Source organism: Salmo trutta, chromosome 28 (genome assembly GCF_901001165.1).
Source record: "Salmo trutta chromosome 28, fSalTru1.1, whole genome shotgun sequence".
In the NCBI taxonomy this organism is placed as follows: Eukaryota; Metazoa; Chordata; class Actinopteri; order Salmoniformes; family Salmonidae; genus Salmo; species Salmo trutta.
Window position 1 is genome coordinate 10,383,698 of NC_042984.1, and position 25,411 is coordinate 10,409,108.

At 49.3% G+C, this 25,411-nt stretch overlaps 1 protein-coding gene across 2 annotated transcripts in view; it reads left to right on the top strand.

The window, feature by feature from the left end:
- The window catches only part of dip2ba (disco-interacting protein 2 homolog Ba), a 103,339-nt gene that overhangs the window by 39,258 nt on the left and 38,670 nt on the right, over positions 1-25,411 (top strand). For both annotated transcript variants that reach the window (XM_029718575.1, XM_029718576.1), the window contains exons 2-4: positions 14,149-14,220; positions 18,312-18,473; positions 23,362-23,487. In XM_029718575.1, coding sequence (XP_029574435.1) covers positions 14,149-14,220; positions 18,312-18,473; positions 23,362-23,487 — 360 coding nt within the window. The remainder of the gene's footprint in view (positions 1-14,148; positions 14,221-18,311; positions 18,474-23,361; positions 23,488-25,411) is intronic.

The following is a 25,411-nucleotide window of genomic DNA, read 5'->3' on the forward strand; positions in this document are numbered from 1 at the left end:
TCTTCAAGGGGCTTTATAGGCATGGGAAACATGTTAACATTGCCAAAGCAAGTGAAGTAGATACAAAAGTGAAATGAACAGTAAAAATTACACTCACAAAGTTCCAAAAGAATAAAGACAATACAAATGTCATTATGTGTGTTGTAACGATGTGCAAATGGTTAAAGTACAAAAGGGAAAATAAATATTGTATTTACAATGGTGTTTTTTCTTCACTGGTTGACCTTTACTTGTGGTAACAGGTCATACATCTTGCTGCTGTGATGGATCACACTGGTATTTCACCCAGTAGATATGGGAGTTGATAAAAATCTGGTTTGTTTTTGAATTCTTTGTGGATCTGTGTAATCTGAGGGAAATGTGTGTCTCTAATATGGTCATACATTTGGCAGGAGTTTAGGATGTGCAGCTCAGTTTCCACCTCATTTTGTGTGCACATAGCCTGTCTTCTCTTGAGAGCCAGGTCTGCCTACGGCGGCCTCTCTCAAAAGCAAGGCTATGCTCACTGAGTCTGTACATAGTCAAAGCTTTCCTTAAGTTTTGGTCAGTCACGGTGGTCAGTGTTCTGCCACAGTGTACTCTCTGTTTAGGGCCAAATAGCATTCTAGTTTGCTCTGGGTTTTTTTGTTAATTCTTAACAAAAAGATTACTTGACATATTGGTTTCTCGTGATTTGGTTGGGTCTAATTGTGTTGCTGTCCTCTGTGGGGTGTGTTTGTGTTTGTGAACAGAGCCCCAGGACCAGCTTGCTTATGGGACTCTTCTCCAGGTTCATCTCTCTGTAGGTGATGGCTTTGTTATGGAAGGTTTGGGAATTGCTTCCTTTTAGGTGGTTGTAGAATTTAACGGCTCTTTTCTGGATTTTGATAATTAGCGGGTATCAGCCTAATTCTGCTCTGCATCCATTATTTGGTGTTCTACTTTGTACATGGAGGATATTTTTGATGAATTCTGCATGCAGAGTCTCAATTTGATGTTTGTCCCATTTTGTGAGTTCTTGGTTGGTGAGCGGACCCCAGACCTCACAACCATAAAGGGCAATGGGTTCTATAACTGATTCAAGTATTTTTTGCCAGATCACAATTGGTATGTCAAATTTTTTGTTCCTTTTGATGGCATAGAATTCCATTCTTGCCTTGTCTCTCAGATCGTTCACAGCTTTGTGGAAGTTACCTGTGGTGCTGATGTTTAGGCCCAGGTATGTATAGTTTTTGTGTGCTCTAGGACAACAGATGGAATTTGTATTTGTGGTCCTGGTGACTGGACCATTTTTGGAACACTAGTATTTTGGTCTTACTGAGATTTACTGTCAGGGCCCAGGTCTGGCAGAATCTGGGCAGAAGATCTAGGTGCTGCTAAGTATATTTTTTTCACTCAGGAAATGTATGAGTCTGCTGTTAATGATAATGTAGAGGATTTCCCCAAGGTTGCTGTTGACGTATATCCCACAGTAGTTATTGGGGTCAAATTTGTCTCCATTTTTGGGGATTGGGGTGATCAGTCCTTGGTTCCAAATATTGGGGAAGATGCCAGAGCTAAGGATGATGTTAGAGTTTTAGAATAGCCAATTGGAATTTATTGTCTGTATATTTTCTAATTTCATTGAGGATACCATCAACACCACATGCCTTTTTGGGGTGGAGGGTTTTTTGGAGAAGTCAGATTGGAGAAGTGGTTTACCCATACAACTCTGTTTTGGTTACATAATTCTTTGTTGTTTGTTTAGTGTTTTCCAATTTTCCCAGAAGTGGTTAGATTCTATGGATTCTTCAGTTACATTGAGCTGATTTCTGACGTGCTGTTCCTTCTTTTTCCGTAGTGTATTTCTGTATTGTTTAGTGATTCACCATAGTGAAGCCGTTGACTCAGGTTTTCTGGGTCTCTCTGTTTTTGGTTGGACAGGTTTCTCAATTTCTTTCTTTAGGTTTTTACATTCTTCATCAAACCATTTGTCATTGTTGTTCATTTTCTTCTGTTTGAAATTTTTAGATTTGATAGGGAAGCTGAGGGCAAATATACTGTTAAGATTTTCTACTGCAAAGTTTATACCTTCACTATTACAGTGGAATGTTTTGTCCAGGAAGTTGTCTAAAAGGGATTGAATTTGTTGTTGCCTAATTGTTTTTTGGTAGGTTTCCACACTACTTTCCTTCCATCTATAGCATTTCTTAATATTATTCAGTTCCTTTGGCTTTGATGCCTCATGATTGAGTATTGCTCTGTTCAAGTAGACTGTGATTTTGCTGTGATCTGATAGGGGTGTCAGTGGGCTGACTGTGAACACTCTGAGAGACTCTGGGTTGAGATCAGTGATAAAGTAGTCTACAGGACTACTGCCAAGAGATGAGCTATAGGTGTACCTACTGTAGGAGTCCCCTCGTAGCCTACCATAGACTATGTACATACCCAGCATGCGACAGAGCTGCAGGAGTTGTGACCCGTTTTTGTTTGTTATGTCGTAGTTGTGCTTTGGGGGGCATATGGGGGAGGGAATGTTGTCACCTCCAGGTAGGTGTTTGTCCCTCTGTGTGCTGAGGGTGTCAGGTTCTTGTCCAGTTCTGGCATTTAGGTCGCCACAGACTAGTACATGTCCCTGGGCCTGGAAATGATTGATTTCCCCCTCCAGGATGGAGAAGCTGCCTTCATTAAAGTATGGGGATATAGGTAGCACACAGGAGGACATTTTTCTCTGTTAAGATCATTTCCTTTTGAATTTCTAGCCAAATGTAAAATGTTCCTGTTTTGATGAATTTAATAGAGTGAGTTATGTCTGCTCTACACCAAATTAGCATACTCCCTGAGTCCCTTCCCTGTTTCACACCTGGTAGTTTGGTGGATGGGACTTCTAGCCCTCTGTAACCTAGAGGGCAACCAGTGGGTCCATCTCCTCTATACCATGTAGTATGACAATGTCTTTATCTCCAATTTCTTTGATGAAGTCCAGGTTCCTGCTCTTTAGGCGGAAGGCAGATGACCTCAGGCCTTGGATATTCCAGGATGAGCTAGTGAAGGCTTTGTGTTCCATAAAGTGTCCAATGTTGTTGGTCGTGTGGTTTGGCCTCAGGCCAGTACGTGTGAGCAGAGCCTGCTGAGCATCTGGTACATTCCATTGGCTTGGGCTAGTGTAAGAGTGGGGGTTGGGCCTGTTTGCCCGCTCACGGCCTGGCAGTATGTGCGACTTCCATGTTGAGGCCCTCTTTGCGGGGGTGGGATGCATGGGGTGGGCAGGAGGGGCATAGGTCTGATCTGAGGGGGCCTAAATGGGGTGTGGCCATGGTTAACTTGGGGGTGGGGGTGTGAATGTGGCTGTTGGTATTGTGGTCTAGGTGTAGGTCCTCTTGGCGTGGGTCCTCTATGTGTAGGTCCTCTTGGCGTGGGTCCTCTATGTGTAGGTCCTCTTGGCGTGGGTCCTCTATGTGTAGGTCCTCTTGGCATGGGTCCTCTATGTGTAGGTCCTCTTGGCGTGGGTCCTCTATGTGTAGGTCCTCTTGGCGTGGGTCCTCTTTGTGTAGGTCCTCTTGGCGTGGGTCCTCTATGTGTAGGTCCTCTTGGCGTGGGTCCTCTATGTGTTGGTCCTCTTGGCGTGGGTCCTCTTGGCGTGGGTCCTCTATGTGTAGGTCCTCTTGGCGTGGGTCCTCTATGTGTAGGTCCTCTTGGCGTGGGTCCTCTATGTGTAGGTCCTCTTGGCGTGGGTCCTCTATGTGTAGGTCCGGGGGGGAGAGGGTCTCGCTGGTCTGGGCGGGGTGTCTATTGATCTGTTGCTCCTGTGTGAAGTGTTGTGGCTGCGTTTGAGAGCAATGTCCTTTAGAGTCCGGGCGAAGGTGGGCAATGCTGCCTTGCGTGGGTGGACCTAGGGCTGGGCGATAGGACGATATATATCGTGTGACGATAGAAAACGGCTATCATTTCATATTATGCTCTATCATTTATTTCGTTGTCGCAAATCACACTCTTTACGGCAATATTTTTGTCAATTGGACAATGCTTTGCGTGGAAATTTGCAACACAAACAAACATGGAGGAGAGTGAACGTGACACAGAGTACGGAGACACAGAGCTCGTACCTAAAAGAGGGGCTACTTCGGTCGCGTGGACGTGGTTTGGGTATGAAAAGTCTGACACGGACCAGAAAACCGTCCTCTGCAAAATATGTCGCAGGCCGGTCCCGACAACAGGCTCAAACAACACTAACCTCTTTTAACACCTACACAAGAATCATGTGAAACAGTACGGAGAGATTCTACGGATGAGACCCAAAGAAGTACAGTCGAGTGCTCAAAACAAACCCCCGACTCAGACGCTGCAAGAGGCTTTTCCCTGCGGCACACCATATGGCAAAGAATCACGAAGATGGAATGAGATAACAGCTGCAGTTACAACTTACATCTGCAAAGACATGGCCCCAATTTACACGGTCGAGAAACGGGGGTTTCGTGAGTTGGTGCTGACACTCGACCCAAGGTACCAAATGCAAATTACACGTATTAATGGCAAAATAACATGCGAAACAGGCAAGCCCCAAACAATATCTACATTTTAGGCCTATATTTATTTTGTTTGCGGCTATAGTTGAAGTGTTTTCCATTTACCATTTTAGATTTTGTTACGTGCTTAATTGAACATTTGCACAGGTTCTAAATAAATAATAAAATATGAGTAAGTACCTTTTTTTATTTGTTGAGTTTAATTCAAAATGTAATAAGAAATAGGCCTTTACATGTGGTCATTTTATAGGAACTATTTATTCATTGAAGTTACAGAAAATGTGCTATATCGTGATATGTATCGTTATCGGGATATGAAATGACCTATATTGGGATATGAGATTTTGGCCATATCGCCCAGTCCTAGGTGGACCTGGTCATAAAGGCTGTTCAAGTCCAGGGTGGAGTGGTGGGCCAGGTAAACATTTGGTTTTGAGGCACGGTCATGGGAAATACGTTTACCTGCTGTATGGTGGAAGTCTTTTCGTGGTAGCAGGGTGGAGATAACCACTTGTGCGTTGGGGAAAGTAGGAGAAGCTTTTTCAATCACTACCTTCAGTGCTGTTGCCACACTTTCCTGCTGTGTTCTCAGGTGGTTTGTGCCTGTGTGTATTATTATGTGGCTGGGTGACCCTAGTAGGTCCTCAGATAGAAGGTCTGTTCTGCTGTGATGTCGGCGTGGTCTGGGTTGGACTGTTCTGCTGTGGTGTAGACGTGGTCAGGGTCTGGGTTGGACTGTTCTGCTGTGGTGTAGATGCGGTCAGGGTCTGAGGACTGTTCTGCTGTGGTGTAGACGTGGTCAGGGTCTCGGTTGGACTGTTCTGCTGTGGTGTAGATGTGGTCAGGGTCTGGGTTGGACTGTTCTGCTGTGGTGTAGACGTGGTCAGGGTCTGGGTTGGACTGTTCTGCTGTGGTGTAGACGTGGTCAGGGTCTGAGGACTGTTCTGCTGTGGTGTAGACGTGGTCAGGGTCTGAGGACTGTTCTGCTGTGGTGTAGACGTGGTCAGGGTCTGGGGACTGTTCTGCTGTGGTGTAGACGCGGTCAGGGTCTGGGGACTGTTCTGCTGTGGTGTAGACGCGGTCAGGGTCTGGGGACTGTTCTGCTGTGGTGTAGACGCGGTCAGGGTCTGAGGACTGTTCTGCTGTGGTGTAGACGCGGTCAGGGTCTGGGGACTGTTCTGCTGTGGTGTAGACGTGGTCAGGGTCTGAGGACTGTTCTGCTGTGGTGTAGACGTGGTCAGGGTCTGGGGACTGTTCTGCTGTGGTGTAGACGCGGTCAGGGTCTGGGACTGTTCTGCTGTGGTGTAGACGCGGTCAGGGTCTGGGGACTGTTCTGCTGTGGTGTAGACGTGGTCAGGGTCTGGGGACTGTTCTGCTGTGGTGTAGACATGGTCAGGGTCTGGGGACTGTTCTGCTGTGGTGTAGACGTGGTCAGGGTCTGGGGACTGTTCTGCTGTGGTGTAGACGTGGTCAGGGTCTGGGGACTGTTCTGCTGTGGTGTAGACGCGGTCAGGGTCTGGGGACTGTTCTGCTGTGATGTAGACGCGGTCAGGGTCTGAGGACTGTTCTGCTGTGGTGTAGACGCGGTCAGGGTCTGAGGACTGTTCTGCTGTGGTGTAGACGCGGTCAGGGTCTGGGGACTGTTCTGCTGTGGTGTAGACGCGGTCAGGGTCTGGGGACTGTTCTGCTTGTGGTGTAGACGCGGTCAGGGTCTGGGGACTGTTCTGCTGTGGTGTAGACGTGGTCAGGGTCTGGGGACTGTTCTGCTGTGGTGTAGACGCGGTCAGGGTCTGTGGACTGTTCTGCTGTGGTGTAGACGTGGTCAGGGTCTGGGGACTGTTCTGCTGTGGTGTAGACGCGGTCAGGGTCTGGGGACTGTTCTGCTGTGGTGTAGACGTGGTCAGGGTCTGGGGACTGTTCTGCTGTGGTGTAGACGTGGTCAGGGTCTGGGGACTGTTCTGCTGTGGTGTAGACGCGGTCAGGGTCTGTGGACTGTTCTGCTGTGGTGTAGACGTGGTCAGGGTCTGGGGACTGTTCTGCTGTGGTGTAGACGCGGTCAGGGTCTGGGGACTGTTCTGCTGTGGTGTAGACGTGGTCAGGGTCTGGGGACTGTTCTGCTGTGGTGTAGACGCAGTCAGGGTCTGGGGACTGTTCTGCTGTGATGTAGACGTGGTCAGGGTCTGAGGACTGTTCTGCTGTGATGTAGACGCGGTCAGGGTCTGGGGGCTGTTCTGCTGTGGTGTAGACGCGGTCAGGGTCTGGGGACTGTTCTGCTGTGGTGTAGACGCGGTCAGGGTCTGGGGACTGTTCTGCTGTGGTGTAGACGTGGTCAGGGTCTGGGGACTGTTCTGCTGTGGTGTAGACGTGGTCAGGGTCTGAGGACTGTTCTGCTGTGGTGTGGAGACTTTTGTCGGGAGCTGAGGTGGGCTGTTCTGCTGGCTTCTCTGTGGGAGTGGCCACCTCTCTAGTGGGTTGTTCTCTGTCACACGCCATCCCCCTTCTACCTGTCCTCCAGCAGTCTGATCCTCTCCTCCATCCCCCTCACCCTCTCCTCCAGCAGTCTGATCCTCTCCTCCATCCCCCTCACCCTCCAGCAGTCTGATCCTGTCCACCATCCCCCTCACCCTCTCCTCCAGCAGTCTGATCCTCTCCTCCCACCCCCTCACCCTCTCCTCCAGCAGTCTTATCCTCTCCTCCATCCCCCTCACCCTCTCCTCCAGCAGTCTGATCCTCTCCCTCCATCCTCCTCACCCCCTCCTCCAGCAGTCTGATCCTCTCCCTCCATCCCCCTCACCCTCTCCTCCAGCAGTCTGATCCTCTCCTCCATCCCCCTCACCCTCTCCTCCAGCAGTCTGATCCTCTCCTCCAGCAGTCTGATCCTCTCCTCCATCCCCCTCACCCTCTCCTCCAGCAGTCTGATCCTCTCCTCCATCCCCCTCACCCGCTCCTCCAGCAGTCTGATCCTCCCCCTCCATGCCCCTCACCCTCTCCTCCAGCAGTCTGATCCTCTCCCTCCATCTCCCTCACCCTCTCCTCCAGCAGTCTGATCCTCTCCTCCAGCAGTCTGAGCCTCTCCTCCGTCCCCCTCACCCTCTCCTCCAGCAGTCTGATCCTCTCCTCCAGAAGTCTGATCCTCTCCCTCCATCCCCCTCACCCTCTCCTCCAGCAGTCTGATCCTCTCCCTCCTTCCCCCTCACCCTCTCCTCCAGCAGTCAGATCCTCTCCCTCCAGCCTCCTCACCCTCTCCTCCAGCAGTCTGATCCTCTCCTCCAGCAGTCTGATCCTCTCCCTCCATCCCCCTCACCCTCTCCTCCAGCAGTCTGATCCTCTCCTCCATCCCCCTCACCCTCTCCTCCAGCAGTCTGATCCTCTCCCTCCATCCCCCTCACCCTCTCCTCCAGCAGTCTGATCCTCTCCCTCCGTCCCCCTCACCCTCTCCTCCAGCAGTCTGATCCTCTCCTCCGTCCCCCTCACCCTCTCCTCCAGCAGTCTGATCCTCTCCCTCCACCCTCCTCACCCTCTCCTCCAGCAGTCTGATCCTCTCCCTCCATCCCCCTCACCCTCTCCTCCAGCAGTCTTATCCTCTCCTCCATCCCCCTCACCCTCTCCTCCAGCAGTCTGATCCTCTCCCTCCATCCTCCTCACCCTCACCTCCAGCAGTCTGATCCTCTCCTCCATCCCCCTCACCCTCTCCTCCAGCAGTCTGATCCTCTCCCTCCATCCCCCTCACCCTCTCCTCCAGCAGTCTGATCCTCTCCTCCATCCCCCTCACCTTCTCCTCCAGCAGTCTGATCCTCTCCTCCATCCCCCTCACCCTCTCCTCCAGCAGTCTGATCCTCTCCCTCCATCCCCCTCACCCTCTCCTCCAGCAGTCTGATCCTCTCCTCCATCCCCCTCACCTTCTCCTCCAGCAGTCTGATCCTCTCCTCCATCCCCCTCACCTTCTCCTCCAGCAGTCTGACCCTCTCCTCCATCCCCCTCACCCTCTCCTCCAGCAGTCTGATCCTCTCTCTCCATCCCCCTCACCCTCTCCTCCAGCAGTCTTATCCTCTCCTCTATTGCTCTGTTCTTCTCCACCTTCAGCTCTTTCTCCTGTTGAAGTTGTCTCACCACAGTCCAGAGTACAGATATGTCTCTCTCTACCTCCAGCTCTTTCTCCTGTTGAAGTTGTCTCACCACAGTCCAGAGTACAGATGTCTCTCTATACCTCCAGCTCTCCAGGTCTGGTTAAGGGGGTGTTGTTGTTTACTCCAGCTGGGTAAATGTATCCTTCATTTCAATGAGGGAGTAGTACTCTGTGCTGGGAGGTTGACTTTCTGCTTGGGGTTGCTGGTCTGGGGGGTTATATAATGAAGAGGTCTGGGGGTTGCTGGTCTGTGGGGTTATATAATGAAGAGGTCTGGGGGGTTATATAATGAAGAGGTCTGGGGGTTGCTGGTCTGTGGGGTTATATAATGAAGAGGTCTGGGGGTTGCTGGTCTGTGGGGTTATATAATGAAGAGGTCTTGGGGTTGCTGGTCTGTGGGGTTATATAATGAAGAGGTCTGGGGGTTGCTGGTCTGTGGGGTTATATAATGAAGAGGTCTTGGGGTTGCTGGTCTGTGGGGTTATATAATAAAAAGGTCTTGGGGTTGCTGGTCTGTGGGGTTATATAATGAAGAGGTCTTGGGGTTGCTGGTCTGGGGGTTATATAATAAAGAGGTCTGGGGGTTGCTGGTCTGTGGGGTTATATAATGAAGAGGTCTGGGGGTTGCTGGTCTGTGGGGTTATATAATGAAGAGGTCTTGGGGTTGCTGGTCTGTGGGGTTATATAATGAAGAGGTCTGTGGGGTTATATAATGAAGAGGTCTGGGGGTTATATAGTGAAGAGGTCGGGGCTTGCTGGTCTGTGGGGTTATATAATGAAGAGGTCTGTGGGGTTATATAATGAAGAGGTCTGGGGGTTATATAATGAAGAGGTCGGGGCTTGCTGGTCTGTGGGGTTATATAATGAAGAGGTCTGGGGGTTGCTGGTCTGTGGGGTTATATAATGAAGAGGTCTTGGGGTTGCTGGTCTGTGGGGTTATATAATGAAGAGGTCTGTGGGGTTATATAATGAAGAGGTCTGGGGGTTATATAATGAAGAGGTCGGGGCTTGCTGGTCTGTGGGGTTATATAATGAAGAGGTCTGTGGGGTTATATAATGAAGAGGTCTGGGGGTTATATAATGAAGAGGTCGGGGGTTGCTGGTCTGTGGGGTTATATAATGAAGAGGTCTGGGGGTTGCTGGTCTGTGGGGTTATATAATGAAGAGGTCTGGGGGTTGCTGGTCTGTGGGGTTATATAATGAAGAGGTCTGGGGGTTGCTGGTCTGTGGGGTTATATAATGAAGAGGTCTGGGGGTTGCTGGTCTGTGGGGTTATATAATGAAGAGGTCTGGGGGTTGCTGGTCTGTGGGGTTATATAATGAAGAGGTCTGGGGGTTGCTGGTCTGTGGGGTTATATAATGAAGAGGTCTGGGGGTTGCTGGTCTGTGGGGTTATATAATGAAGAGGTCTGGGGGTTGCTGGTCTGTGGGGTTATATAATGAAGAGGTCTGACCCACTCGGGGTGGGGGTATCTTTCTCCAGGGAGAGCTTCTCCTGCTGGGATAATTCTTTGATTAGGTGAAAGTCCAGCTGAAACTGTTTGGGGGGGTTGCCCTCTATCAATACTGTTCCTGACTTATAGAGATTTATATTAGCTGACCCAGAGTCCTCGTTGTCTAGTATCCTAAGTTTCCACCCCTCGTTAACCCCCCCCCCCCCTCCCCTTAACAGAGGGGTAGTGTGTTAATATAGCACTGTGCCATGCCAGGGGATGGTCTGGTTAATATAGCACTGTGCCCTGCCAGGGGATGGTCTGGTTAATATAGCACTGTACTATGCCAGGGGATGGTCTGGTTAATATAACACTGTGCCATGCCAGGGGATGGTGTGGTTAATATAGCACTGTGTCATGCCAGGGGATGGTCTGGTTAATATAGCACTGTGTCATGCCAGGGGATGGTCTGGTTAATATAGCACTGTGCCAGGGGATGGTCTGGTTAATATAGCACTGTGCCAGGGGATGGTCTGGTTAATATAGCACTGTGCCATGCCAGCTATATTAACCAGACCATCCACGGGCATGGCACAGTGCTATATTAACCAGACCATCCCCTGGCAGGGGATGGTCTGGTTAATATAGCACTGTGTCATGCCAGGGGATGGTCTGGTTAATATAGCACTGTGTCATGCCAGGGGATGGTCTGGTTAATATAGCACTGTGCCATGCCAGGGGATGGTCTGGTTAATATAGCACTGTGCCAGGGGATGGTCTGTGTTAATATAGCACTGTGTCATGCCAGGGGATGGTCTGTGTTAATATAGCACTGTGTCATGCCAGGGGATGGTCTGGTTAATATAGCACTGTGCCATGCCAGGGGATGGTCTGGTTAATATAGCACTGTGTCATGCCAGGAGATGGTCTGTGTTAATATAACACTGTGCCATGCCAGGGATGGTCTGGTTAATATAGCACTGTGTCATGCCAGGGGATGGTCTGGTTAATATAGCACTGTGTCATGCCAGGGGATGGTCTGGTTAATATAGCACTGTGCCAGGGGATGGTCTAGTTAATATAGCACTGTGTCATGCCAGGGGATGGTCTGGTTAATATAACACTGTGCCATGCCAGGGGATGGTCTGGTTAATATAGCACTGTGCCATGCCAGGGGATGGTCTGGTTAATATAGCACTGTGCCAGGGGATGGTCTGTGTTAATATAGCACTGTACCATGCCAGGGGATGGTCTGGTTAATATAGCACTGTGCCATGCCAGGGGATGGTCTGGTTAATATAGCACTGTGTCATGCCAGGAGATGGTCTGTGTTAATATAACACTGTGCCATGCCAGGAATGGTCTGGTTAATATAGCACTGTGTCATGCCAGGGGATGGTCTGGTTAATATAGCACTGTGTCATGCCAGGGGATGGTCTGGTTAATATAGCACTGTGCCAGGGGATGGTCTGGTTAATATAGCACTGTGCCATGCCAGGGGATGGTCTGGTTAATATAGCACTGTGTCATGCCAGGAGATGGTCTGTGTTAATATAACACTGTGCCATGCCAGGGATGGTCTGGTTAATATAGCACTGTGTCATGCCAGGGGATGGTCTGGTTAATATAGCACTGTGTCATGCCAGGGGATGGTCTGGTTAATATAGCACTGTGTCATGCCAGGGGATGGTCTGGTTAATATAGCACTGTGCCAGGGGATGGTCTGGTTAATATAGCACTGTACCAGGGGATGGTCTGGTTAATATAGCACTGTGCCATGCCAGGGGATGGTCTGGTTAATATAGCACTGTGTCATGCCAGGGGATGGTCTGGTTAATATAGCACTGTGCCAGGGGATGGTCTGGTTAATATAGCACTGTGCCAGGGGATGGTCTGGTTAATATAGCACTGTACCAGGGGATGGTCTGGTTAATATAGCACTGTGCCATGCCAGGGGATGGTCTGGTTAATATAGCACTGTGCCATGACAGGGGATGGTCTGGTTAATATAGCACTGTGCCATGGGATGGTCTGGTTAATATAGCACTGTGCCAGGGGATGGTCTGGTTAATATAGCACTGTGCCAGGGGATGGTCTGGTTAATATAGCACTGTACCAGGGGATGGTCTGGTTAATATAGCACTGTGCCATGCCAGGGATGGTCTGGTTAATATAGCACTGTGCCATGCCAGGGGATGGTCTGGTTAATATAGCACTGTGTCATGCCAGGGGATGGTCTGGTTAATATAACACTGTACCAGGGGATGGTCTGGTTAATATAGCACTGTACCAGGGGATGGTCTGGTTAATATAGCACTGTGTCATGCCAGGGGATGGTCTGGTTAATATAGCACTGTGTCATGCCAGGGGATGGTCTGGTTAATATAGCACTGTGCCAGGGGATGGTCTAGTTAATATAGCACTGTACCAGGGGATGGTCTGGTTAATACAGCACTGTACCAGGGGATGGTCTGGTTAATATAGCACTGTACCAGGGGATGGTCTGGTTAATACAGCACTGTACCAGGGGATGGTCTGTGTGGAAGATGAGGTTGCTGATATTCCCATTTTTATAATAGTCAGCAAAAAGTGTCTTGATTTTCCATAAGAAGCTTCGTTTTGTGATCTTTTAGTGTTTTATCATTCTTTACATACGCAGGCTACTGTATTTTAATTACCTCTGAACAGCTGGAGGCAGTTTCTAAGGCCTCTCCATTTGGTTGGAGTAGACTGTTCCACTCTGACTCTCCCCCTCCCTCTCTCCCCCTCTCCTCCTCCCCCCTCTATCCTGTCCCTCTACTTCTCCCCCCCTCTCTCTCTCTCTCTTTCCATTGTTATTTGAAACACTGTTATGTTCTCTCTCACTTCCCTGACCAACACGTCTCTCTCATCACATGTTTATCTTCCTCTATTCTGAGCTGCCTGACACGGGGGGGGGGGGGGGCACTTGTTCTCATGTGGGGGGGTGTTCGGTGCAATGTGTGCAAGCCTTTCGACTCACCCCACTCCTATCGCTCCGTGTGATGCTATCGCTGGTCACGCAAGGGGATGTGTGTGTGCTTTTGGGGGGAGTTTAGGGAATGTGTGGATTTACTCTGTAGTAGTGGGAGTGTTGTTCAGGGCCAAACCACCAAAGCTGACAGCACATCCCCTGTAAGGTTTCAGAAGTGTGTTATGATGCCTGAGTTTGGTTGAGTGGTTAAAGTCACTGCTCTAGGCACCTATGCAGTCCCCTGCCTACGGGCGACGGATTCCCAGCCCCTACGGGCGACGGGTTCCCAGCCCCTACGGGCGACGGGTTCCCAGCCCCCTACGGGCGACGGATTCCCAGCCCCCTACGGGCGACGGGTTCCCAGCCCCTACGGGCGACGGGTTCCCAGCCCCTACGGGCGACGGGTTCCCAGCCCCTACGGGCGACGGGTTCCCAGCCCCTGCGCGCGACGGATTCCCAGCCCCTACGGGCGACGGATTCCCAGCCCCTACGCAGGACGGATTCCCAGCCCCTACGGGCGACGGATTCCCAGCCCCAACACTTCTATACACGATGTCCTCTGTCTCCCTCCTCATTTCATGTCTATCCCGGTCAATGAACCAGGAACAATACAGGGGGGAAGTGTGATGACTGTAGACAGAGACTTTAGAGTTGGTGTTCTGTCTGGGTTGTCTCGAGGTCTTATGTCTTGATTGATGGTAGTGTTGGTGTGGTGACTGACTGGTGACTGTGTGTGTCTTGTTGATTGTTGGTGTGGTGACTGACTGGTGACTGTGTGTTTTGTTGATTGATGGTAGTGTTGCTGTGGTGACTGACTGGTGACTGTGTGTTTTGTTGATTGATGGTAGTGTTGGTGTGGTGACTGACTGGTGACTGTGTGTTTTGTTGATTGTTGGTAGTGTTGGTGTGGTGACTGACTGGTGACTGTGTGTTTTGTTGATTGTTGGTAGTGTTGGTGTGGTGACTGACTGGTGACTGTGTGTTTTGTTGATTGATGGTAGTGTTGGTGTGGTGACTGACTGGTGACTGTGTGTTTTGTTGATTGATGGTAGTGTTGGTGTGGTGACTGACTAATGTGTGTGTATCGTGTTCTCTTCTCTTCTTCTCTGCTAGGTGACATCACACAGAAGGGCTATGAGAAGAAACGAGCCAAGCTGCTGGGCCCCTTCCTCCCTCAGATCACCAGTAAGACACATTTCTTCCTCCTCTTCTTTCCCCTTTCATCTTCCTCTTCCTCCCTCAGATCACCAGTAAGACATTTCTTCCTCCTCTTCTTTCTCCTTTCATCTTCCTCTTCCTCCCTCAGATCATCAGTTTGTAGTTTATCCTCTTCCTCCCTCAGATCATCAGTTTGTAGTTTATCCTCTTCCTCCCTCAGATCATCAGTTTGTAGTTTATCTATCTCTTATACTTTCCGTCTTATTCCTTCCCCTTCTCATCTTTCACTTCCTTCCTCTTCTCCTCTTCCTTCTCCTATTCCCTCTTCCTTCTCCTATTCCCTCTTCCTTCTCCTATTCCCTCTTCCTTCTCCTATTCCCTCTTCCTTCTCCTATTCCCTCTTCCTTCTCCTATTCCCTCTTCCTTCTCCTATTCCCTCTTCCTTCTCCTATTCCCTCTTCCTTCTCCTATTCCCTCTTCCTTCTCCTATTCCCTCTTCCTTCTCCTATTCCCTCTTCCTTCTCCTATTCCCTCTTCCTTCTCCTATTCCCTCTTCCTTCTCCTATTCCCTCTTCCTTCTCCTCTGTCATCCTCATAATCCTCTTCTACTCTGACTCATCTTGACATTTATAATCCATATGTCTCCTTACTGGGGCAGGTGACACAGAAGCATAGAGTTTTCAGCCTAACCCCAGACTCCAACCCCCCTAACCCCAGACTCCAACCCCCCTAACCCCAGACTCCAACCCCCCTAACCCCAGACTCCAACCCCCTAACCCCAGACTCCAACCCCCCTAACCCCAGACTCCAACCCCCCTAACCCCAGACTCCAACCCCCTAACCCAGACTCCAACCCCCTAACCCCAGACTCCACCCCCCTAACCCCAGACTCCAACCCCCCTAACCCCAGACTCCAACCCCCCTAACCCCAGACTCCAACCCCCTAACCCCAGACTCCAACCCCCCTAACCCCAGACTCCAACCCCCCTAACCCCAGACTCCAACACCCCTAACCCCAGACTCCAACACATGCCTTTTCAATTTAACTGATGGCAATGACCAAGCTCATCAACTATGTCAGTTTTGCACCAACAAGTCAAATCAAATCAAATGTATTTATATAGCCCTTCTTAGATCAGCTGATATCTCAAAGTGCTGTACAGAAGCCCAGCCTGAAACCCCAAACACCAAGCAATGCAGGTGTAGAAGCACGGTGGCTAGGAAAAACTCCCTAGAAAGGCCAGAACCTAGGAAGAAACCTAGAGAGGAACCAGGCTATGAGGGGTGGCCAGTCCTCTTCTGGCTGTGCCGGGTGGAGATTATAACAGAACATGGCCAAGATGTTCAAATGTTCGTAAATGTACATGTAAATGACCAGCAGGGTCATATAATAATAATCACAGTGGTTGTCGAGGGTGCAACAGGTCAGCACCTCAGGAGTAAGTGTCAGTTGGCTTTTCATAGCCGATCATTGAGAGTATCTCTACCGCTCCTGCTGTCTCTAGAGAGTTGAAAACAGCAGGTCTGGGACAGGTAGCACATCCAGTGAACAGGTCAGGGTTCCATAGCCGCAGGCAGAATAGTTGAAACTGGAGCAGCAGCACGGCCAGGTGGACTGGGGACAGCAAGGAGTCATCAGGCCAGGTTGTCCTGAGGCATGGTCCTAGGGCTCAGGTCCTCCGAGAAAGAAAGAATTAGAGAGAGCATACTTAAATTCACACAGGACACCGGATAAGACAGGAGAAATACTCCAGATATAACAGACTGACCCTAGCCCCCCGACACATAAACTATTGCAGCATAAATACTGGAGGCTGAGACAGGAGGGGTCAGGAGACTGTGGCCCCATCCGATGATACCCCCGGACAGGGCCAAACAGGCAGGATATAACCCCACCCACTTTGCCAAAGCACAGCCCCCACACCACTAGAGGGATATCTTCAACCACCAACTTACCATCCTGAGACAAGGCCGAGTATAGCCCATAAAGATCTCCGCCATGGCACAACCCAAGGGGGGGGCACCAACCCAGACAGGAAGACCACGTCAGTGACTCAACCCACTCAAGTGACGCACCCCTCTTAGGGACGGCATGGAAGAGCACCAGTAAGTAATAGGGTTAGAGGCAGAGAATCCCAGTGGAGAGAGGGGAACCAGCCAGGCAGAGACAGCAAGGGCGGTTCGTTGCTCCAGTGCCTTTCCGTTCACCTTCACACTCCTGGGCCAGACTACACTCAATCATAGGACCTACTGAAGAGATGAGTCTTCAATAAAGACTTCAAAGTCATTTTTATGGGGAAAGAATGCACAGAGAAACCAAAACTGTTCCACAAATAGTAGGTAGGCCTAACTGTATTGTAACCCCCCCCCCAATCCATTAAGGTGACAGTGGACATGATTGTTTTCCCAAATCTTTTCGACCTCCCTGTCTGTTCCAGTGGCGATGAGAGAGTTCATGGCTCTCTGCTGCACTCTAGTGGTGGATGAAGGAACAGCGTCATCATTGCTCTAACTTTTTAAAATTGTATTTTAACTGTTATTTAACTAGGCAAGTCCTTTAAGAACAAATTCTTATTTACAATGACTAACCCTAACATGTATGAAATGCAGCTAGCCTGGTGTTCCTTGAACACCATTCACGTCAAACTTTCTTGTCCTTGTCCAATTTCTAGGTGTGGCAGTTACATTTACATTTACATTTTAGTCCTTTAGCAGACGCTCTTATCCAGAGCGACTTACAGTAGTGAATGCATACATTTCTTTTTTTTTCTCCGTACTGGTCCCATGTACTGGTCCCCCGTGGGTTAGTCACTAGCTGGGGTGTAGTCTACCATTGTTACCCCTCTTGCTCTAATCGGGTCAGTTCCAGTCAGTGTCCATGGAAAGCCCTGAGTCGGCCAACAGACTGCCACTGGATGATGTCCATGGAAAGCCCTGAGTCGGCCAACAGACTGCCACTGGATGATGTCCATGGAAAGCCCTGAGTCGGCCAACAGACTGCCACCGGACGATGTCCATGGAAAGCCCTGAGTCGGCCAACAGACTGCCACTGGATGATGTCCATGGAAAGCCCTGAGTCGGCCAACAGACTGCCACTGGATGATGTCCATGGAAAGCCCTGAGTCGGCCAACAGACTGCCACCGGACGATGTCCATGGAAAGCCCTGAGTCGGCCAACAGACTGCCACTGGATGATGTCCATGGAAAGCCCTGAGTCGGCCAACAGACTGCCACAGGATGATGTCCATGGAAAGCCCTGAGTCGGCCAACAGACTGCCACTGGATGATGTCCATGGAAAGCCCTGAGTCGGCCAACAGACTGCCACCGGACGATGTCCATGGAAAGCCCTGAGTCGGCCAACAGACTGCCACTGGATGATGTCCATGGAAAGCCCTGAGTCGGCCAACAGACTGCCACAGGATGATGTCCATGGAAAGCCCTGAGTCGGCCAACAGACTGCCACTGGATGATGTCCATGGAAAGCCCTGAGTCGGCCAACAGACTGCCACCGGACGATGTCCATGGAAAGCCCTGAGTCGGCCAACAGACTGCCACTGGATGATGTCCATGGAAAGCCCTGAGTCGGCCAACAGACTGCCACTGGATGATGTCCATGGAAAGCCCTGAGTCGGCCAACAGACTGCCACTGGATGATGTCCATATCCAGTGTGTGTCAGTTTGTGGTGTGGCCAAATAAAATCCTGTCTACTGGGGAACCCTGCTCCAGTGCATTACATATCAAACGATTGTTTAATTACCTGGAAAATGACTCCAGGAAAATCCCAGGTTTCTCAAGGTGTGGCACCATCTGATGTTGCTTCCGTATGGAACGTTGGTGATGTGGAACGTTGGTGATGTGGAACGTTGGTGATGTGGAACGTTGGTCGTCAGAGCTGGCATTTGAATGCTTTGAACCTGAAAGGTCACCTGCTGCTTGTTCTGTCTGTGCCTCGGAGCTTTCATCTCCTTGGTGTGTGTGTGTGTGTGTGTGTGTGTGTGTGTGTGTGTGTGTGTGTGTGTGTGTGTGTGTGTGTGTGTGTGTGTGTGTGTGTGTGTGTGTGTGTGTGTGTGTGTGTGTGTTAGAGCCAGGTGCTGACCATCCTCTCTCTCTGTCCAGGTGTGGTGCTGGCTCTCTCAGACATCCAGCAGCAGGCGTCCTCTGGCCCAACCAGTGGTGAAGCCAGCCGTGACTGTAGTCCTGAAGCCCCTGGCCCCTCATCTTCCTCTGGGGGGCGCAGAAACCGCAGCGGTGGGGCCAGGGACGACCGCTACAGATCAGGTACAGACACACACACACAATGTAGATTCATACGATCCTTTTGGAGCTGTATCTACCTCTATCACTCCAGTATCCCTGTCCCCTATACATATCTACCTCTATCACTCCAGTATCCCTGTCCCCTATACATATCTACCTCCATCACTCCAGTATCCCTGTCCCCTATACATATCTACCTCTATCACTCCAGTATCCCTGTCCCCTATACATATCTACCTCCATCACTCCAGTATCCCTGTCCCCTATACATATCTACCTCCATCACTCCAGTATCCCTGTCCCCTATACATATCTACCTCTATCACTCCAGTATCCCTGTCCCCTATACATATCTACCTCCATCACTCCAGTATCCCTGTCCCCTATACATATCTACCTCTATCACTCCTGTATCCCTGTCCCCTATACATATCTACCTCCATCACTCCTGTATCCCTGTCCCCTATACATATCTACCTCTATCACTCCTGTATCCCTGTCCCCTATACATATCTACCTCTATCACTCCTGTATCCCTGTCCCCTATACATATCTACCTCCATCACTCCTGTATCCCTGTCCCCTATACATATCTACCTCTATCACTCCTGTATCCCTGTCACCTAACCCCTATACATATCTACCTCTATCACTCCTGTATCCCTGTCCCCTATACATATCTACCTCTATCACTCCTGTATCCCTGTCCCCTATACATATCTACCTCTATCACTCCTGTATCCCTGTCCCCTATACATATCTACCTCTATCACTCCTGTATCCCTGTCCCCTATACATATCTACCTCTATCACTCCTGTATCCCTGTCCCCTATACATATCTACCTCTATCACTCCTGTATCCCTGTCACCTAACCCCTATACATATCTACCTCTATCACTCCTGTATCCCTGTCCCCTATACATATCTACCTCCATCACTCCTGTATCCCTGTCCCCTATACATATCTACCTCCATCACTCCAGTATCCCTGTCCCCTATACATATCTACCTCCATCACTCCAGTATCCCTGTCCCCTATACATATCTACCTCCATCACTCCTGTATCCCTGTCCCCTATACATATCTACCTCTATCACTCCTGTATCCCTGTCCCCTATACATATCTACCTCTATCACTCCTGTATCCCTGTCACCTAACCCCTATACATATCTACCTCTATCACTCCTGTATCCCTGTCCCCTATACATATCTACCTCTATCACTCCTGTATCCCTGTCCCCTATACATATCTACCTCTATCACTCCTGTATCCCTGTCCCCTATACATATCTACCTCTATCACTCCTGTATCCCTGTCCCCTATACATATCTACCTCCATCACTCCTGTATCCCTGTCCCCTATACATATCTACCTCTATCACTCCTGTATCCCTGTCCCCTATACATATCTACCTCCATCACTCCTGTATCCCTGTCCCCTATACATATCTACCTCTATCACTCCTGTATCCCTGTCCCCTATACATATCTACCTCTATCACTCCTGTATCCCTGTCCCCTATACATATCTACCTCTATCACTCCAGTATCCCTGTCCCCTATACATATCTACCTCCATCACTCCAGTATCCCTGTCCCCTATACATATCTACCTCCATCACTCCAGTATCCCTGTCCCCTATACATATCTACCTCTATCACTCCAGTATCCCTGAACATCATTATGCTACTGGAACTGACCCTGTTTATTTACTTCTGTTCTTATTTCTTAGTGTCTTTGTTCTACTTCATGTTATTTTTAGTTCTACATTGATATTGATTACTGCCTTGTTGGGTTTAGAGTTTGCAAGAAAGGCAGTTTACTGTACTTGTGCACGTGACATTAACCTGAAAACTGGCCATTCATTAAGCAGGAAACAATCCACAGTGTACAGAGGAAATTACATCCAACAACAGCAACAAGGATGTTTACAAGCCACAGAGACTGAATACACATAAACAAACACACACACACACACACACACACACACACACACACACACACACACACACACACACACACACACACACACACACACACACACACACACACACTGGACACACATACACACGCTGGACACACACACACACACGCTGGACACACACACACACACACGCTGGACACACTCTCTCTCACACACACACACGCTGAATACACACACGCTGAACACACACACATACTGAACACACACACACACACTGAACACACACATACGCGCTGAACACACACACACACACACACACGCTGGACACACTCTCTCTCTCTCACGCACACTGGACACGCACACTGGACACGCACACTGGACACGCACACTGAACATGCACACTGAACACACACACTGACACACACACACACACATACACGCTGAACACACACAAACTGAGCGCACACACACACTGGACACACACACTGAACACACACGCACTGAACACACACTGGACACACACACTGGACACACACACTGAACACACACTGGACACACACTGGACACACACACACACGCTGAACACACACACACGCTGAACACACACACACGCTGAACACGCACACACGCGCTGAACACACACACACTGAACACACACACACACACGCTGAACACACACACACACACGCTGAATACACACACACACACGCTGAACACACACACACACGCTGAATACACACACACACACACGCTGAACACACACACACACGCTGAATACACACACACACACGCTGAATACACACACACACACGCTGAACACACACACACACGCTGAATACACACACAGACACGCTGAATACTCACACACACACGCTGAATACACACACACGCTGAATACACACACACACACACACACACACACGCTGAACACACACACACACACACACGCTGAACACACACACACACACGCTGAATACACACACACACGCTGAATACACACACACACACGCTGAATACACACACACGCTGAACACACACACACGCTAAACACACACACACACACGCTGAACACACACACGCACACACACTGAACACACACACACACGCTGAACACACACACACACACGCACACACACTGAACACACACACACACACACGCTGAACACACACACACACACGCTGAATACACACACACACACACACGCTGAATACACACACACACACACACACGCTGAATACACACACACACGCTGATCACACTGAACACACACACACTGAACACACACTGGACACACACACACACACACACTGAACACACACACACGCGCTGAACACACACTGGACACACACACGCACACTGGACACACACACTAAACACGCTGAACACATACACACACGCGCTGAACACACACACACACGCACACACACACACACACACACACATGCTGGACACACTGAACAGACACACTGAACACACACACTGAACACGCTGAACACACACACACGCACTGAACACACGCTGAAAACACACACACACACACACATACTGGACACACACACTGAACACGCACACTGGACACACGCTAACACACACACGTGCACTGAACACACACTGAACACACACTGAACACACACACACACACGCTAATCACACTAAACACACACACACACACTGGACACACACACGTGCACACTGAACACACTGAACACACACACACACACGCTGAACACACACACACACACACACACATGCTGGACACACTGAACACACACACACACACACACACACACACACACACACACACACACACACACTGAACACACTGGACACACACTGAACACACTGGACACACACACTGGACACACACACACACACACGCTGAACCCACACACACTGAACACACACACACACACTGAACACACATACACACACGCTGGACACTCTCTCTCACACACATATACGCACACACACACACTGAACACACACACATATACACACACACACATGCACACATACGCGCACTGAACACACACACACACACACGCTAATCACACTAAACACACACACACACACACGCTGATCACACTGGACACACACGCTGATCACACACGCTGATCACACTGGACACACACACACACTGGACACACACACACGCACTGATCACACTGGACACACACACACGCTGATCACACTGAACACACACGCTGATCACACTGGACACACACACACGCTGATCACACTGGACACACACACACACACGCTGATCACACTGAACACACACACACACACGCTGATCACACTGAACACACACGCTGATCACACTGGACACACACACACACGCTGATCACACTGGACACACACACACACGCTGATCACACTGGACACACACGCTGATCACACTGGACACACACACACACACGCTGATCACACTGGACGGACACACACACACACACACGCTGATCACACTGGACACACACACTGATCACACTGGACACACACGCTGATCACACTGGACACACACGCTGATCACACTGGACACACACACACACACACGCTGATCACACTGAACACACACGCTGATCACACTGGACACACACACTGGACACACACACACTGGACACACACACACATGCTGATCACACTGGACACACACACACGCTGATCACACTGAACACACACGCTGATCACACTGGACACACACACACTGAGCGTACACACGCACTGAACACATTGGACACACACACGTGCACACAGATCTCTACCATCATGCATGGCATCACAGTGGGAGTGGGGTGTGTGGGGGCTGGTGCCTGGCTTAGAGATTGTGCTTGGTTCTGATTGTGACCAAGGAGTCTAGTGGATAATAGTTGGTGCAGTGACTGTCCTGCTGTTCCAATCCTTCCATCCTTGTTTTTCTGTCTGTCCTCTCTTTCTAAAGTCTTGTTCCTGTTCTCATTTGGTCTCTCTCTCTCTGTCAGATATCCACACGGAGGCGGTACAGGCAGCGTTGGCCAAACACAAGGAGGAGAAGATGGCACTGCCCATGCCCACCAAGCGCCGCTCAGCCTTCGTCCAGTCACCTGTAGAAAACTGCACCCCTCCAGGTCACTATCATAGAGTTAAAACTATGTTCTATGTAGGATTGCAAAATTCCACAAACTTTCCCAAAATGTTCCAGATATCCTGGTATGGAAGATTCCTGGAATTTCAAGGTAATAAGCAGGAAATCTGGGATTCCTCTAACCATGTCGTTTTGGGCAAGTTACCGGAGTTGTTCAACCCTAGTTACATGTTTGAGTAGTACTCTGTGGTGGTCGATAACTAGGTATGTGTTTGAGTAGTACTCTGTGGTGGTCGATAACTAGGTATATGTTTGAGTAGTACTCTGTGGTCGTCGATAACTAGGTATATGTTTGAGTAGTACTCTGTGGTGGTCGATAACTAGTTATATGTTTGAGTAGTACTCTGTGGTGGTCGATAACTAGGTATGTGTTTGAGTAGTACTCTGTGGTGGTCGATAACTAGGTATGTGTTTGAGTAGTACTCTGTGGTGGTCGATAACTAGTTATATGTTTGAGTAGTACTCTGTGGTGGTCGATAACTAGGTATATGTTTGAGTAGTACTCCGTGGTGGTCGGTAACTAGGTATATGTTTGAGTAGTACTCTGTGGTCGTCGATAACTAGGTATATGTTTGAGTAGTACTCCGTGGTGGTCGATAACTAGGTATATGTTTGAGTAGTACTCCGTGGTGGTCGATAACTAGGTATATGTTTGAGTAGTACTCTGTGGTGGTCGATAACTTGGTATATGTTTGAGTAGTACTCTGTGGTGGTCGATAACTAGGTATATGTTTGAGTAGTACTCTGTGGTGGTCGATAACTAGTTATATGTTTGAGTAGTACTCTGTGGTGGTCGATAACTAGGTATGTGTTTGAGTAGTACTCTGTGGTGGTCGATAACTAGTTATATGTTTGAGTAGTACTCTGTGGTGGTCGATAACTAGGTATATGTTTGAGTAGTACTCTGTGGTGGTCGATAACTAGGTATATGTTTGAGTAGTACTCTGTGGTCGTCGATAACTAGGTATATGTTTGAGTAGTACTCTGTGGTGGTCGATAACTAGTTACATGTTTGAGTAGTACTCTGTGGTGGTCGATAACTAGTTACATGTTTGAGTAGTACTCTGTGGTGGTCGATAACTAGTTACATGTTTGAGTAGTACTCTGTGGTGGTCGATAACTAGCTATATGTTTGAGTAGTACTCTGGTGGTCGATAACTAGTTACATGTTTGAGTAGTACTCTGTGGTGGTCGATAACTAGGTATATGTTTGAGTAGTACTCTGTGGTCGTCGATAACTAGGTATATGTTTGAGTAGTACTCTGTGGTGGTTGATAACTAGTTATATGTTTGAGTAGTACTCTGTGGTGGTCGATAACTAGGTATATGTTTGAGTAGTACTCTGGTGGTTGATAACTAGTTACATGTTTGAGTAGTACTCTGTGGTGGTCGATAACTAGTTACATGTTTGAGTAGTACTCTGTGGTGGTCGATAACTAGGTACATGTTTGAGTAGTACTCTGTGGTGGTCGATAACTAGGTACATGCTTGAGTAGTACTCTGTGGTGGTCGATAACTAGGTACATGTTTGAGTAGTACTCTGTGGTGGTCGATAACTAACCCTGGTCCTGAAGAGCTACAGTTCAGGGTGTGCACTGTGCAGGCTTTAGTTCCAGACCAGCATTAACACACCTGCGCCCTCAGTCTTGATGATCAGTAACAACTTTTGATGAGTTGGTTTAGGTGTGAGTCGGGACAAAGTCTGCACGTCCTGTCAGGACCAGGGATGGTTGGGCTATCACAGCTTTAACCCTAGAACAGGAGGATCCACTGTTCTCCGTTCACTAACAATGTAACCCACCTGGGGGTTCCACTGTTCTCCGTTCACTAACAATGTAACCCACCTGGGGTTCCACTGTTCCCCGTTCACTAACAATGTAACCCACCTGGGGGATCTACTGTTCACT